This window comes from Anomalospiza imberbis, chromosome 4 (genome assembly GCF_031753505.1).
Source record: "Anomalospiza imberbis isolate Cuckoo-Finch-1a 21T00152 chromosome 4, ASM3175350v1, whole genome shotgun sequence".
NCBI classification, from domain to species: domain Eukaryota; kingdom Metazoa; phylum Chordata; class Aves; order Passeriformes; family Viduidae; genus Anomalospiza; species Anomalospiza imberbis.
Genome location: NC_089684.1, coordinates 72150448 through 72164370, shown reverse-complemented (window position 1 = coordinate 72164370; position 13923 = coordinate 72150448). Strand labels below are relative to the sequence as shown.

The 13923-nt window shown below is 50.2% G+C and overlaps 2 protein-coding genes across 6 annotated transcripts in view; both read left to right on the top strand.

Moving 5' to 3' along the window:
* EXOC6B (exocyst complex component 6B) overlaps window positions 1-13923 on the top strand; it is a 290871-nt gene that overhangs the window by 130074 nt on the left and 146874 nt on the right. For all 5 annotated transcript variants that reach the window (XM_068189179.1, XM_068189178.1, XM_068189176.1 and 2 more), the window contains one exon: window positions 6876-7052. In XM_068189179.1, the coding sequence (XP_068045280.1) occupies window positions 6876-7052 (177 nt within the window). The remainder of the gene's footprint in view (window positions 1-6875; window positions 7053-13923) is intronic.
* RAB11FIP5 (RAB11 family interacting protein 5) overlaps window positions 1-13923 on the top strand; it is a 447460-nt gene that overhangs the window by 335326 nt on the left and 98211 nt on the right. The window lies entirely within an intron of this gene.

Below are 13923 nucleotides of genomic sequence, written 5' to 3'. Positions count from 1 at the left end.
CTGGAGCCCCTCCAGGCCCTGCAAGGGGCTCTGAGCTCTGCCTGGAATTTTCCCTTCTCCAGGGGAACATTCCCAGCTCTCCCAGCCTGGCTCCAGAGCAGAGGGGCTCCAGAATCCTGGAATGGTTTGTGTTGGAAAGGACCTCAAATCCCATCTAATTCCAACCTCAACACCTTCTCCTGTTCCCGGGTGCTCCAAGCCCCAGTGTCCAGCCAGGCCTTGGACACTTCCAGGGATCCAGGGCAGCACAAACAGGAATTATTGGGTATCCAGTTGGCTCCTGCTGCCACAGTGGTGCCCTTGTCCTCACCAGGGAATATTGAACTGTGAAATCTGTGGAATTAGGTCTGGATTAAAGCCAGGTTGGGAAAAGGAGCAGGGGATGAGGGTAAATAATGGGGTGAGAGCAAAGTGAAGGGGGAATTGCATTTTCCTCATCACACACTCGATGCCAAAAACTTGTGTTTGAGGAGAATTGATGTTTGGGAAAATCAGAGCCGAGGTGGATTTTTGCTCTGGATGGGCTGAGGTGGAAAAGACTTTTCAGGGAATGAGGAGTGGGGGGGGTTGAGGCTGAGTCTGTGCAGGGCACTGGGGAGAACAAACCCATCCAATGCTGCATTTCCAAACTCCTTTTATTTAATGACCTGGAATGGAGTTCAAAAAAACCCTCCCATTGTTGGGCCTCGTTTCCTGAGCCCAGGGAGAACTTTGTCAGCCAAACCTCCAACAAATTGTCTGCTCTGATAACGAGTTAGCACTGGGAACGGGAGAGGCTGAGCCCCTCCTCGTCCCGACAGCGCCGGCTCCGCGGGCAAACTCAAAGCAGGAGCTGTGGCCGTGTGTTGAGTTTACACCTTGCAATAATAATCCCTGCTTTTATCTGATCCCAGGGGGATTTTATAACTTTGGAATGGCTCTCTGGCAGGGCTCCAGCCCTACTGTCATTTTTTATTAACGTTCTTTTTTTCCTACCCCTGTAGCCAGTCGGCTTTGCTGAGTTTTTTTTTTTTTTTCCCTTCTTTTCTTTCCTAAGATTGCTTAAGGAATATGTATCCCATTCCTAGGGATTTTGGGAAATGATATTTGAAAATTCGGTGTCTCAGCCCATTAGAGGGCTCTGTAAAACCATCACAGCAGGAACTAATCAAAACTACCAAAGCCAGCCTTTAAATCATCGCTCCCTTTAAATCACCAGCCCCTTCTCCCCGGGCCTTATCTCGTGTCTCATCAGGAAAAACCTAATTAGATTCTGCTCAAAAGTAAATATTGGTGGATGGAGGTGAGGGGAGGTGAGACTCAAGTGTTTGCAAAGGGGTGTGGAAAACAAGGTGAAGTTACAGAAATAACAATATTGGAGTTTTAAAGGAGCTCCTTTCTCCTGGACGTGGTGAAACAGCTTTTCCTTAGGGTGGCTCTGGAGGCAGGGCCTGGTGGAGTCCCTGGCCTGCTCTGGGAATGATCCCGTGGCATTGAGAATGACTCCATGGTGTGGGGAATGAGTCCATTGTGTTTGGAATGAATCCATGGCATTGGGAATGATCCCATGGCATTGGGAATGACTCCATGGTGCTGGGAATGAGTCCATGGCATTGGGAATGATCCCATGGCATTGGGAATGACTCCATGGTGCTGGGAATGAGTCCATGGCATTGGGAATGATCCCATGGCATTGGGAATGACTCCATGGTGCTGGGAATGAGTCCATGGTGTTGTGAATGAGTCCATGGCAATGGGAATGACTCCATGGTGCTGGGAATGAGTCCATGGTGTTGGGAATGATTCCATGGCATTGGGAATGATCCCATGGCATTGGGAATGACCCCATGATGTTGGGAATGAGTCCATTGTGTTTGGAATGACTCCATGGCATTGGGAATGAGTCCATGGCATTGGGAATGAGTCCATGGCATTGGAAATGATTCCATGGCATTGGGAGTGATCCCACGACTTTAGGAATGACTCCATGGAATTGGGAATGATCCCATGTTGCTGGGAATGATCCCATGGTGCTGGGAATGATCCCATGGCGTTGGGAATGATCCCATGGTGTTGGGAATGCCTCCATGGTTCTGGGGTGCAGGTTTGTGGCCGGGTTTATTCGATCTCAAGGAGTTGAGCTGCTTTGAAAAACCCAACTCTGAAAAATTCAACTGCAAAAAATTCAGCTCCGGCTCACTTGGGTTGGTTTGGTTGGGCTGGGTCCGTTTGGTTGTGAGGGGTGAGGAAGGTGGAGTTGTTGTTCACACGCTTGTGGGAGTTTTTTGGGATGGATCCTGGAATGCTGAGGGATGTCCTTCCTGTTGAGGGCTTTGAATCCCAGGATGGTTTGGGTTGGAAGGGACCTTAAAAATCATCCCATCCTACCCCTGCCTGAGCAGGGACACCTTCCACTATCCCAGGTTGCTCCAAGCCCTGTCCAACCTGGCCTTGGACACTGCCAGGGATGAGGAGTCCACACCTCTCTGGGAATTTTAGGGTTTGAAGAGAAACCCCCAAAGCCTCGACCTGCAGGGTCGAGCCCTTGATTGAAACGATGTGCAGGAGACAGGAGTTACATCATCAAATAATCCCAGGATGGTTTGGGTGGGAAGGGCCCTTAAATCCCATCCCATTCCACCCTCTGCCATGGGAAGGGACACCTCCCACTGTCCCAGGTCTCCTAAAAGTCTTCTGGACTGCCTGATGACAACCTCAGTCCACAAACGTGGGCCACTGACACGGGCCTGGCCCTGGAGGTGGAAAGGTGCCTTTGCTTGTCCTACCAGCCAGTCTGCAAAGAGAATTCCTGTCAGGAGCTGGGAATTCTGCCCTGATGGAGTAATGGGGGTGCTCCTGGTCTCCCAGGAGCTGTGATGAGGGAAGTGGCTGTGCTTGGAGGAAACTTCACCTCCACGATCCCAACGCTTTGTGTTTGATTCCTTCAAGCAACATCAGCTGTGACCAGGCCTTGGCTCTCCTGCCTTTTTATGTTCCCATGGAGCAGAGCGAGCCAGGATTGATGGTCCTGGAGAACAGAGGCAATTCCACAGGATAACCCCAAAGTAACCTCACTCTCATGGAAACCCCACACCAAAAGGTGGGGGGATTTTGGATTGGATTTGTCATCTCCTGAGGGCTTTGGGCTTCCCTCAGCCCCACTTCCGTCTGTTTTCCGAGAGCACCCTGGGTGTCACCCATCCTTTGATGTGGGACCTCTTCCCTTTGTGGGGAACAGAACCCCCAAACCCCCCAGTGCTCCTCTGCAGGTCGGGTTTGATCCTTCCTGTGCCGCAGCAAATCCATGGAAGGGTTGATCTGCTGCACCCCAGCCTGGGGAGGTGCTGGGAATCAGCCGGGCATGGGAGCAGGGAGTTCCGTAGGAGAATCCTGAATTTCTCCGGAGCTGCTTCCTCTGGGTCTCCCCCCAGCTCTGCCTTTCCCTCACGGTGAAACCCAAACCTCACTGACTTCACGAAGCTGAAGAAAATATGATATTTCTCACTTCTGGGTCACCTCAGTCCAGATCGTTTCCTGCCGGGAGCAGGGGGTTGGGAATGCCCTCGTGGAGATGGAAAAGCCATTCCCGTTCCTCCTGGCGTGTGCAGGGCCTGGCTCCAGGATCACTCCTTCATTCCAGGCTCGGGGCACTCCCGGTCCTGCTGCAGTGGGAATGTGCTCATCACAGGTCGGGATTTGGCTCCGGTGTTCCCAGAAAGGGAAGAGAACAAAGCTCTACTGACTGAATGCGAGGCTCCAGGGATTTTCCAGAGGCAGAAATCCCTGGAAAATCTTGTTCAATTTAAAACTCCCCCCACAAAAATCCTGAAAGGTGAAGATTCCTCAAGGTCTGAGTTGCTCCTGGTGGGCTGGAAACCTTTTGTGCCTTTGGGAGCATCCTCTGGCTGCTTTTTAGGATATTTGGGAGTTGAGACATACAAATTTTTCCCATTTTTTTCCATCCAGAGAGCGGGGAGGCCCTGGCACAGGTTGCCCAGATTTTCTGTGGCTGCCCCTGGATCCCTGGCAGTGTCCAAGGCCAGGTTGGACACTGGGGCTTGGAGCAGCCTGGGATAGTGGAAGGTGTTTTTGGGGGTGGAATGGGATGGGCTTCATGGTCACTTCTAACCCAAACTATTCCTGCATTCTGTGATTTTCTCAGCAGGTGCTTGGAGTTCAATCCAGGTCAAAACTCTTGCTTTGATAAATCAGTTTATTTGCATTAAAAATGCAAAATCAAAGCTTGGGGGGTAAATTCCATGTGGGGCTCCTTGTCCTGGAGCGATGCTGGAGGGACAGATTTCCTTGATTTCGAAATAACTGGAATTTATGAGGTCTTATCAACTTTTGGTTTGGATCTTATCTATATTGACACCTGGCCATGTCTTGCTGTGCTCACACACAGGGAAGATTAATCCCTGTTGGAAAACAGAGGTGGGACCAAGGTCAGTGATCCTCGGAGGGCACTTCAGTGGATCCTTGATGACACCAGTTCCGTGTCCAGGCTGAAATCCCACGTGTTTCATGCCGAGGGCTGGGGCAGAGGAGTCCAGGGCTGGCAGCAGCATCCTCCAGCTCGTTATCCCTGACTTCCCTCTCCCATGACCGCCTGTGCGCTCCGGGCCCGCTCCGCCCTGCTTAACGATCCGTGTCCAGCTCAGGGCTTCATCCAAAACTTCTCCTTTTCCCACTCTTTGATTCTCCGCTCTGCAGAAGGAGAAGGATTACATAAAGTGGAGGGTTTAATGAGTGCACTGGGCTTGCTTTTGGGGGAATTTCCAGTGGATTCAGGGTTATAACTTCATTAGGCCGGCCTCGGTTGGGAAACTCATGGCAGCGCTGGGCGGGCCCGAGCCCCAACCCTTTGTTGTGTTCTCTTCTGAAGGACCAGGCGCTCCCGCCCCTTTTTGAAGTCCTAATTCCCTTTATGGGATGTTGCAAGGCCTTTCTATAGAGTGCTGCCTCTGAAGTCCGAAAATCCTGGTGCCAAAAACGCCCCTTTCCCCAACGGCTTCGCGTCCTGACATCGGGAGCAAACTTTGTCCTGGGCAGTGTCCACCCAGACCTTTCCCTCTGGGGCTTCGTTGCAAAAATTCCCATTGTTGGGATTCATCCCCGAAGAGACTTTTTAAAGGGATGGGGTTGGGAGTCTCCTGGCTCAGCTGGGAGGAGCACTCGGAGTAAATAAACTCCAGGGCTACTCCTGCTTTCCAACCACTAGAGGTCAAGGTTGTGCTGTGGGATAACACATCCCACAAGGATTCACATCCCGATCCAAGGATTCACTTCTGTTCCCACTGCAGCCGCCTCCAGGGGCAGCTTTGTACACAGAATTTTATAGATTACCCAGCTCATTAATTAGTTCAGAGCTGACTGTGTGTGCTCGGGGTGAGGAGCACTTTGAGGTGGATTTTCCAAGGAATGGGATGTCCGTGCCTGGATTTTCCAAGGAGCAGGGTTTTCATGCCATGCTTGGATTTCAATATTCTTCAGATGTAGGAGTTACTCCAGTGCTCGGTCCCTAGTGGGGTTGTGCTTCCCAAGGGGAGATTCCAAAGTGACTTTGAGGCTGGCAAAAATCAAAGCTGCTCCTGAATTATTTTTGGTGGGATGTTAAAACTTCCAAGTTTTGAAAAGGAAATAATCCGGGAGGTTTGCACACAGATTAAGCACACTTTGTGTTCTCTGCAGTTCAGGTAGCAAAAGTAATAATTAGCGTATTTTAATAGTAATTAAGAATGTTTTCATTCTCCCTCGGTGTTGCTGACAGCTGGATCTCCAACAGGTTTAATGGTTTTCCTGCTTCCTTCTAAATCCAGGCTGCCACGTTCCCGTAGGGAAGGTCTTCTGCCACCTCAGAGAATCCTGGAATTCCAGAATGTCCAGGAGTTACCTGGGCTTGTGGAAAGTGTCCTTGCCCATGGAATGAGAGGATCCTGAAGATCCTGTCTGTGATTCCATGATTCCCACACACCTTTCTCCTGATACATAAAAAAAATCCACAGCATAATATGGGGAAGAATCCTCTAAATCTGTGTCTAAATCCGTATAAATTCCAGGTTTTCTGAGTGTTTATTTTCCAGTTACACCAGCACGCAAACCCACGTGTCCAGCACCACCACATCCATGGGATTGGCCTTTTTTCCCTGGTTTTGGCTGGGATTTGGCCCTGGAGACCCCTTGTGTGTTCGTGCTGTTCCCATTCCTTGCCCTTGGGTTTGAACTCGGTCAACTCCTGAACAAGTGGGGCTGAGCCACTTTTCCTGTCGATTATTGTGCTCCATATCAAAGGAAAAACAATGGAATCTTTGCAGGAGGGCACAGTGTGACCTCAGCTGCCAGACAACCCCAAAACCCCTGGAATAACTCCGCGTGTTCCCACCCCTCCATCCCGCTGCTTCCAGCACGTTTTCCTTGAGCACCTTTTACAGCTCGTTCCGCACATCAACAATGTGCAATTAAACCCTCCTGGGCTCCCACAAAAATGCTTTCAGGAACCTCTGGGGTCCAGATGTGGAATGTTTTGTGCCTTTCCAGGGCTGGAAAAGAGGAACAAATCCAGCGGTTCAGGAGGTCCCTGAGCGCGGCCTGTGACAGTCACCACATGGCCCGCGGGCGAATATTGCTGCAGCTGGGCCGTAAACGGATCAATGTGGCAGCACGGGGGCCGGGGCGTTGGGATTTGGAAAGAGTCAGGAGCGTGCTTGGATTGTTGCATAATCCCCGGCCTGCTTTGCAAATGGATTTGGGAATATCTGGGCTGGGGAAAAGGCGACGTGTCGGAATTCCGCCGAGCGCGTGGCGCCTTCGGCCTCCTTTGTCCCCTCTCAGGGCTGGCTGCGCCTCGTGCCTGAAAACCAAATTAAATCCCGGGTGAAATCTGTGTTTCCTCCTAGGCACAGCAGCAGAGGAACCTGGACAACATCGTGTCCCAGCAGCCCAGGATTAGTGGGGGGAAGAAATCCAAGAAGGAATTCAGCGCCAGCTCCGAGCTGGAGGTGAAGAACACCAGCCCCATGTCGGAGCAGGATTCGGGGATCCTGGATGTGGAGGATGAGGATGAGGAGGAAGAGGTAAACACCAGACCAGGGACACTGGGCAGTGTGGGGTGGCTGTGGTGTCTCCAGGGGTTTGCTCCTTACTCATGGGGGAGTCCTGAAGGTGCAGAATAGACTGGAGAACGTGGGATGTGTCTCCAAATTTGGTTGTTTTGTGTTTTTATCTCTATTCCCATTACTGGGCTCAGCAGAGAGGCCAAGGATTGGGAACTGCCCACCCCAGTCCGGTGCTGCTGGAGAACATCCATCCCTCATGGAAACATTGCTCCATAATCTGATTTTTGGCCTTTTCCTTTGTCCTGGTTTGTCTTTGGATAAGGGGTTGTGTCAGGATGGGAGTTGGAAATTTGAATTCCTTGATGTGCTCCCTTCTTTCCTTCCCTTCCCTTCCCTTCCTGCTGCTGCTTCCTGGGACCTGGCAGAGGGTTTTGGGAACCACAAACCAAAACCTGGGGATGCTGTTGGTTTTTCCTTCCTCCCAGCACTGCTTCAGCTGGGATTTGGGATGTTTCCCATGGAATAGAGCCCCGTGTCTCAGGAAAGGCAGCTCAGAGATCCAGACCTGCAGTGCAGGATTTGGGGGGTTGAGCCTTTGGATGTGTCCATCATTCTTTGGGATGCGGCCGTGTCCTGGAGTTTCTGGGAAGTCCTGTTTGCCCCTCTGGGTGCTTTGTCTAGTTTGTTGAAGCCTCTTTTGTCAGGCAAATGATCTTTTCAGCTACAGCCAGTCCCTGGGCTGGGGGTGTTTGTCACCCTGACCATGACAGCCCCTGAGCAGCCAGGGAGGGGACCAAGGACAAGCTGGAAATTTGAAGTCGGGGTTGTTCAAGTGGTTCTGGGCTTTCTGTTTTCTCCTGGCAAATGCATTCCCTCCTTTCCACAGCTACTGTGATCCAAAGCAGAGTGAGGTCACACCTTCCTCCACGGGCATGGAATTGTGGGGTCTGCCCTGAGCCCTCCTGGGCCCTGCTCTGGGACCCTCTGGGTGGGCTCCACATTCCTACATCAGCATGGAATGAGGCTCCAGGGCTGGAGCCCCGCTGCTCTGGAGCCAGGCTGGGAGAGCTGGGAATGTTCCCCTGGAGAAGGGAAGGCTCCAGGCAGAGCTCAGAGCCCCTTGCAGGGCCTGGAGGGGCTCCAGGAGAGCTGGAGAGGGACTGGGGACAAGGGACAGAGGGACAGGACCCAGGGAATGGCTTCCACTGGGAAAGGGGAGATTGGGCTGGGATCTTGGCAAGGAATTCCTGGCTGGGAGGGTGGGGAGGGGCTGGGCTGGAATTCCCAGATTTGCTGTGGCTGCCCCTGGATCCCTGGCAGTGCCCAAGGCCAGGTTGGACTTTGGTGCTTGGATCCACCTGAGACAGTGTGAGGTGTCCCTGCCCATGGATAGGGTGGGATGGGATTAAGGGTCCTTTAAGGAACCATGATTCCATGGTTCTGGCGTATCTCAGGCAGGTGAATCCCACCTGTTGGTGTGGTGGCACTTTGGTGACCTCACAGGAGGTGGCCCTGCAGCTGGGGATGGGCAGGGGGGGCTGTCCTGTCCTGGTCCCGGTCCCAGGAGGGGCAGTGGCCGCTGTCCGTGGTGATGAAGCACAGTGAGGATGGGGCAGCAGCCACGGGACCCCCGGGTGCACCTGGCAGGTGTCCTGGAGGAGATCCCATGGAGGAGCCCCCATGGATGAGATCCCCTGAAGGAGATCCCATGGAGGAGATCCCATGGAGGAACCCCTATGGAGGAGCCCCCATGGATGAGATCCCATGGAGGAACCCCCATGGAGGAGATCCCATGGATGGATCCCATGAAGGAGCTCCCATGGAGGAGCTCCCATGGATGGATCGCATGGAGGAGCTCCCATGGCGGAGGGAAAAGCGAGCGGTTTGTTCCTGATCAGCTTTGACTTTCCTGTGTTCCCTCCTCGTAGAATCAGGGAATCTCCTGAATGGAAAGGGGTCCACAGGGATCATCCATCCAACCCCAGGCCCTGCCCAGACTCCCCAAAATCCTTCCCTGTGCATCCCTGGCAGCGCTGTCCAAAGGCTCCTGGAGCTCTGGCTGCCTCGGGGCCATGCCCATTCCCTAGGGAGCCTGGGCAGTGCCAGCACTGAACCTTTCCTGATCTCCAGCCTGACCTGCCCTGGAACAGGTCCAGGCATTCCCTGTCCCTGGGTCACAAGAGTGAATCCTCCTGGAGATTTGTCCTTTTTGGAAAGAAAATTATTTATTTATTCGCCAAAAACATATCTCGGGTAGAAATGGAGCCATTCCAGTTTTGGGCTCCGCATGAGAAGAGAGACCTGGAGGGGCTGGAGCGTGCCCAGGGCCAGGGAACAGAGTTGGGAAGGGGCTGGAGAATTCCTGAGGGAGCTAGGAAGGGGCTCAGCCTGGAGAAGAGGAGGCTCAGGGGGGACTCTGAGCTCTCCCTGGAGCTTTCCCTTCTCTAGATGAACATTCCCAGCTCTCCCAGCCTGGCTCCAGCTCCCTGATGTCCCTTGGGTTGTCTCCAGCAGCTCCAGATCCTTTTCCTGATGACTCCAAAGCTGGATTGGAGTAGAGCCGTCGCTGGTGGCAGCAGTGGAGTTTTAGGGACAATTCCTGTTTGTGTCACCTGCAGCCCCCCCGGTCCCTGCCCTGTCCTGCAGTGGAGCCTCTGCGGGTTCTGTGTCCTGTCCCGTGTCCCTCTGCCCCAGCCCATCCAGGCATTTCCATCAATGGGACTCCGGGATGGTTCCCAAATCCCCGGATTTGGCTCCTCTGGAATTCCTGGTGTTCCGGTCTGGAGGCTTTTTATCCTCACTGAGGGACAGAACACGTGCTCGTGTCCTGCTTTTCCACCAAAACCCACCAAGGATCCGAGATCCAAACCCTCCTATCCTAAATTAACCCTCACATCCCAAATTAACCCTCACATCCCAAATTAACCCTCCTATCCCAAATTAACCCTCATATCCCAAAATTAACACTTCTATCCCAAATTAACCCTCCTATCCCAAATTAATCCTCCAATCCCAAATTAACCCTCCTATCCCAAATTAAGCCTCCAATCCCAAATTAACCCTCCCATCCCAAATTATCCAATCCCAGAGCAAACTTCCCTAAACGCTGAGCCATCCCTGTGCTGGTGGCAGCCAGGGCTGCACGTTTCCATGGAAAACTCACCTTCCAGGGGTTAAAAGTGCTGCAGGGATTGTTGAACCCCACTTGCAGGAGGGCTTTGGGTGTTTCCAGAGCCCTGCCCCGCTCCCAGCTCTGGGAACGTGCCTGCTGCAGGATTTGGGAATGGGATTGGGAGGTTGATGTTGTGTGGACTGGGAAATTTTGGGACAAGATGAATAAATCCTTTGTTCTGGAAATCAAGAGGCATAAAACCCCGAGACTGGGCTGGAGGGGGTGTCAGGGGAGCCATCAGTCCTGGCCTGGGGCAGCCCGAGCTCCCGTGGCATGAGCACGTCCCAAAAATCAGGGATTTATGGATTGTTGGGAGCGCTGGCAGTGCAGCTCTGGCTCGGGAAATGCAGGCACTTCTTCAGGGCTAAATTCAGTGAATTTTTAGATGTGTCTGAGTATTGAAGTATCAGATAAACACTTGAATTTGTGAATGTGAGACAGGGTCATTGTGTGATGTGTTAATCCAGGCAGAGGGAGAATTTCATGGAATCATGGAACGGCTTGGGATGGAAGGGATCTTAAAAATCATCAATTCCACCCCTGCTGTGGGCAGGGACACCTCCCACTGTCCCAGGTGACCCCAACCTGGCCTCGGACACTGCCAGGGATCCAGGGACGGCCACAGCTGCTCTGGGAATTCCAGCCCAGCCCCTCCCCACCCTCCCAGCCAGGGACATTAAAGGAGGGACATTAAAGCCCATCCTGAGATAATCCAGGATGGGATTCCCACACCTGCACCCTCAGGCACTGCCTCTGGAGCTGCTCTTGGAGCAGCCCGGGATGGTGGAAGTGTCCATCACAATGGGATGGGGTTCAGCGTCCCTCCCATCCCAAGCCAGTCTGGGATCCTGGGATCCCTCGTTTCAGCTCCATCAGGAACCTCTGCAGTGCTGAGGCCCGATTTTCCTTGCATGGAGGAGATTCTTTCGCTCCAGTTCCACATCAGAGAGGAGTTTATCCCACAGAATCCCATCCCATTGCAGCCCTGCCATGGCCAAGGACACTCCCACCATCCTGGGCTGCTCCAAGAGCAGCTCCAGAGGCAGAAGCTGGAGGTGCAGATGTGGGAATCCCATCCTGGACCATCTCAGCGTCCCCCCATTAGGATCCCTCCCGTCCCAAACCAGTCTGGGATCCTGGGATCCCCCATTTCAGCTCCAGCCAGGACTCTCTGCAGTGCTGAGATCTGATTTTCCATGCATGGAGGGGATTCTTTCACTCCAGCTCCACATCAGAGAGGAGTTTATCCCACAAAATCCTCCGGGTACAGAGGTGGGAATCCCATCCTGGATCATCTCAGGGTCCCCCCATTAGGATCCCTCCCATCCCAAACCAGTCTGGGATCCTGGGATCCCCCGTTACAGCTCCAGCCAGGACCCTCTGCAGCCCCCAGGACTGATTTCCCTCACCCCTGCGATCCTTTAACAGCTCCATTCCCACCCCACGGAGGAGTTTACCCCCAGTCCCAGTTTTCCCTCCCCATCCCTGCTGAGGAGTCTCCAGGACCCTGCCCGGGCGCTTCGGGGTTGGAAATCCTCCCCGAGCCCCGAGCTGCCCTTTCCTCACCCCAGCTCCCTGCCAGCCTCGTTAAAACCCAAAAACAACAGCATTCCCAGGGCTGTCCATGGGGCCTTTCATCCCTGCCTCTCGTCCCACCCCGTGCCAACAGAACGCTCCCTTTTCCCGGGATTTTGGGTGCCGGAGCTTTCAGCCCGGGCCAAGGAGCGCCGAGGGAACATCTCCAAAGGACACAAAATGCAAATTCCCCCTCTGATCCCACCCATCCCAAATTCCCTTCCTCGTCCCCGTCCCGGAGCCTCCCTGGCGCCTCTTCCCGAGGGGAAAAACCGGGAAAAATCAAACCCAAATGGAGCTTTCAGGCAAATCGAACGTGAAATCCAAAGAATGAACTGGGGTTTTTGCCTGCTTTTTGCCTTTTTTCCCACTTTTTGTTGCATGAGGAGCGGCAGGGCTGGTGCCAGGATCCGTTGGATTCTGGGCTTGGAATGAGTCCGAGCGTTCCGTGGGATTTCAGTGGCGCAAAACTGACATTAAAGGACATTTGCCTGCTTCCAAGCCCTGGAAAATCAGAATATCTGGGGAGACCCCAGGAATTAAATGGATTTTTCCATACCTGGAATCTTGGCTTTGCCCTGGACCCACTGGTGTTGGAGCTCCTCTCATCTAGAAATGATGTTTTGGTGTGATAAACTTATTTAAATGTGATTTTTTTTAGAGTTATATTCACCCAAAAGTGATTTTTTAGAGTGGAATTTAGTTCTATTTGAATTTTTTAGAGTTATATTCACCTAAAAGTGATTTTTTTAGAGTGGAATTTATTTATATTTGAATTTTTTAGAGTTGCACTCCCCTAAAAATGACTTTTTTTGGGAGTTACACTTTTATATATGTGATTTTTTTTATAGTTTCATATGCCTAAATGTGATTTTTGAGAGTGGAATTTCTTTATATTTGACGTTTTTAGAGTTGTACTCAACTAAAAGTGATTTTTTTGGAGTGACTCATTTAATATTAGCATTTTTTAGATCTACACTCACCTAAAAGTGATTTTTTTGGTGTTTCCCTGATAGAGATGTGATTTTTTTATAGTTTCATTCACCTAAATTTGAGTTCTTAGAGTGGCATTAATTTTTATGAGATTTTTTTAGAGCTGAACTCACCTAAATGTGAATTTTAGAGTGCAATTCAGTTCTATTTGAATTTTTAAGAGTTATATTCACCTAAATGTGATTTTTTTAGAGTGGATTTTATTCAAGTTGGAGTTTTTTAGATCTACACTCACCTAAAAGTGACTTTTTTGGAGTTACACTGATTTAGGTGTGATTTTTTTAGAGTTTCATTTTCCTAAATGTGATATTTTTTTTAGGATGGGATTTATTAAAATTTGAATTTTTTAGAGTGTCACTCACCTAAAAGTGACATTTTGGAGTGACAGCAGTCTATATAATTCTTGATAAAATATTTTGATAAATTAGATTTTTAACATAAATTTTGATAAAACAAATACTATTTATACGATTTTTTATAATTCCATTTACCCAAATGTGTTTTTTTAGAGTGACATTCATTTATATTTGATTTTTTTTTAAGATTTCACTTCTCTCCATGTTTCACTTATCCATATTTATTTTTTTTTTCAGTTATCCTTATTTATCCATGAATTTTCAGGAGCTACACTCACCTGGATGGGATTTTTTAGACTGACACTTATTTAAATTTAATTTTTTTAGAGCTACACGCCCCTAAATTTTTTGGAGGGACTTTCATCTATATTTGTTTTTTTTTTTTTAGGACTTCAGTTGTCTCTCTTGCCCATATTTAGATTTTTTGCAGTTCTACTTATTTATAAATGAAATTTTTGAGTTGCACTCACCTAGATGGGATTTTTAGTGGCATTTATTTAAATTTTATTTTTTTAATAATTTCATTCAACTAAATGTGATGATTTTTTGGAACGACAAACTTATTTAGATGTGATTTTTTTTTAGGATTTTACTTGTCTGTCTGTCATATTTTAGAATTCCACATACCCACATTTGGATTTTTTGCAGTTCTATTTATTTATAAGTGAAATTTTTGAGTTGCACTCACTAGATGGGATTTTTAGTGACATTTATTGAAATTAAATTTTTTTTCATAGTTTCATTTACCTAAATGTGATTTTTTGGAGTGACAAACTTATTTAAATGTGATTTT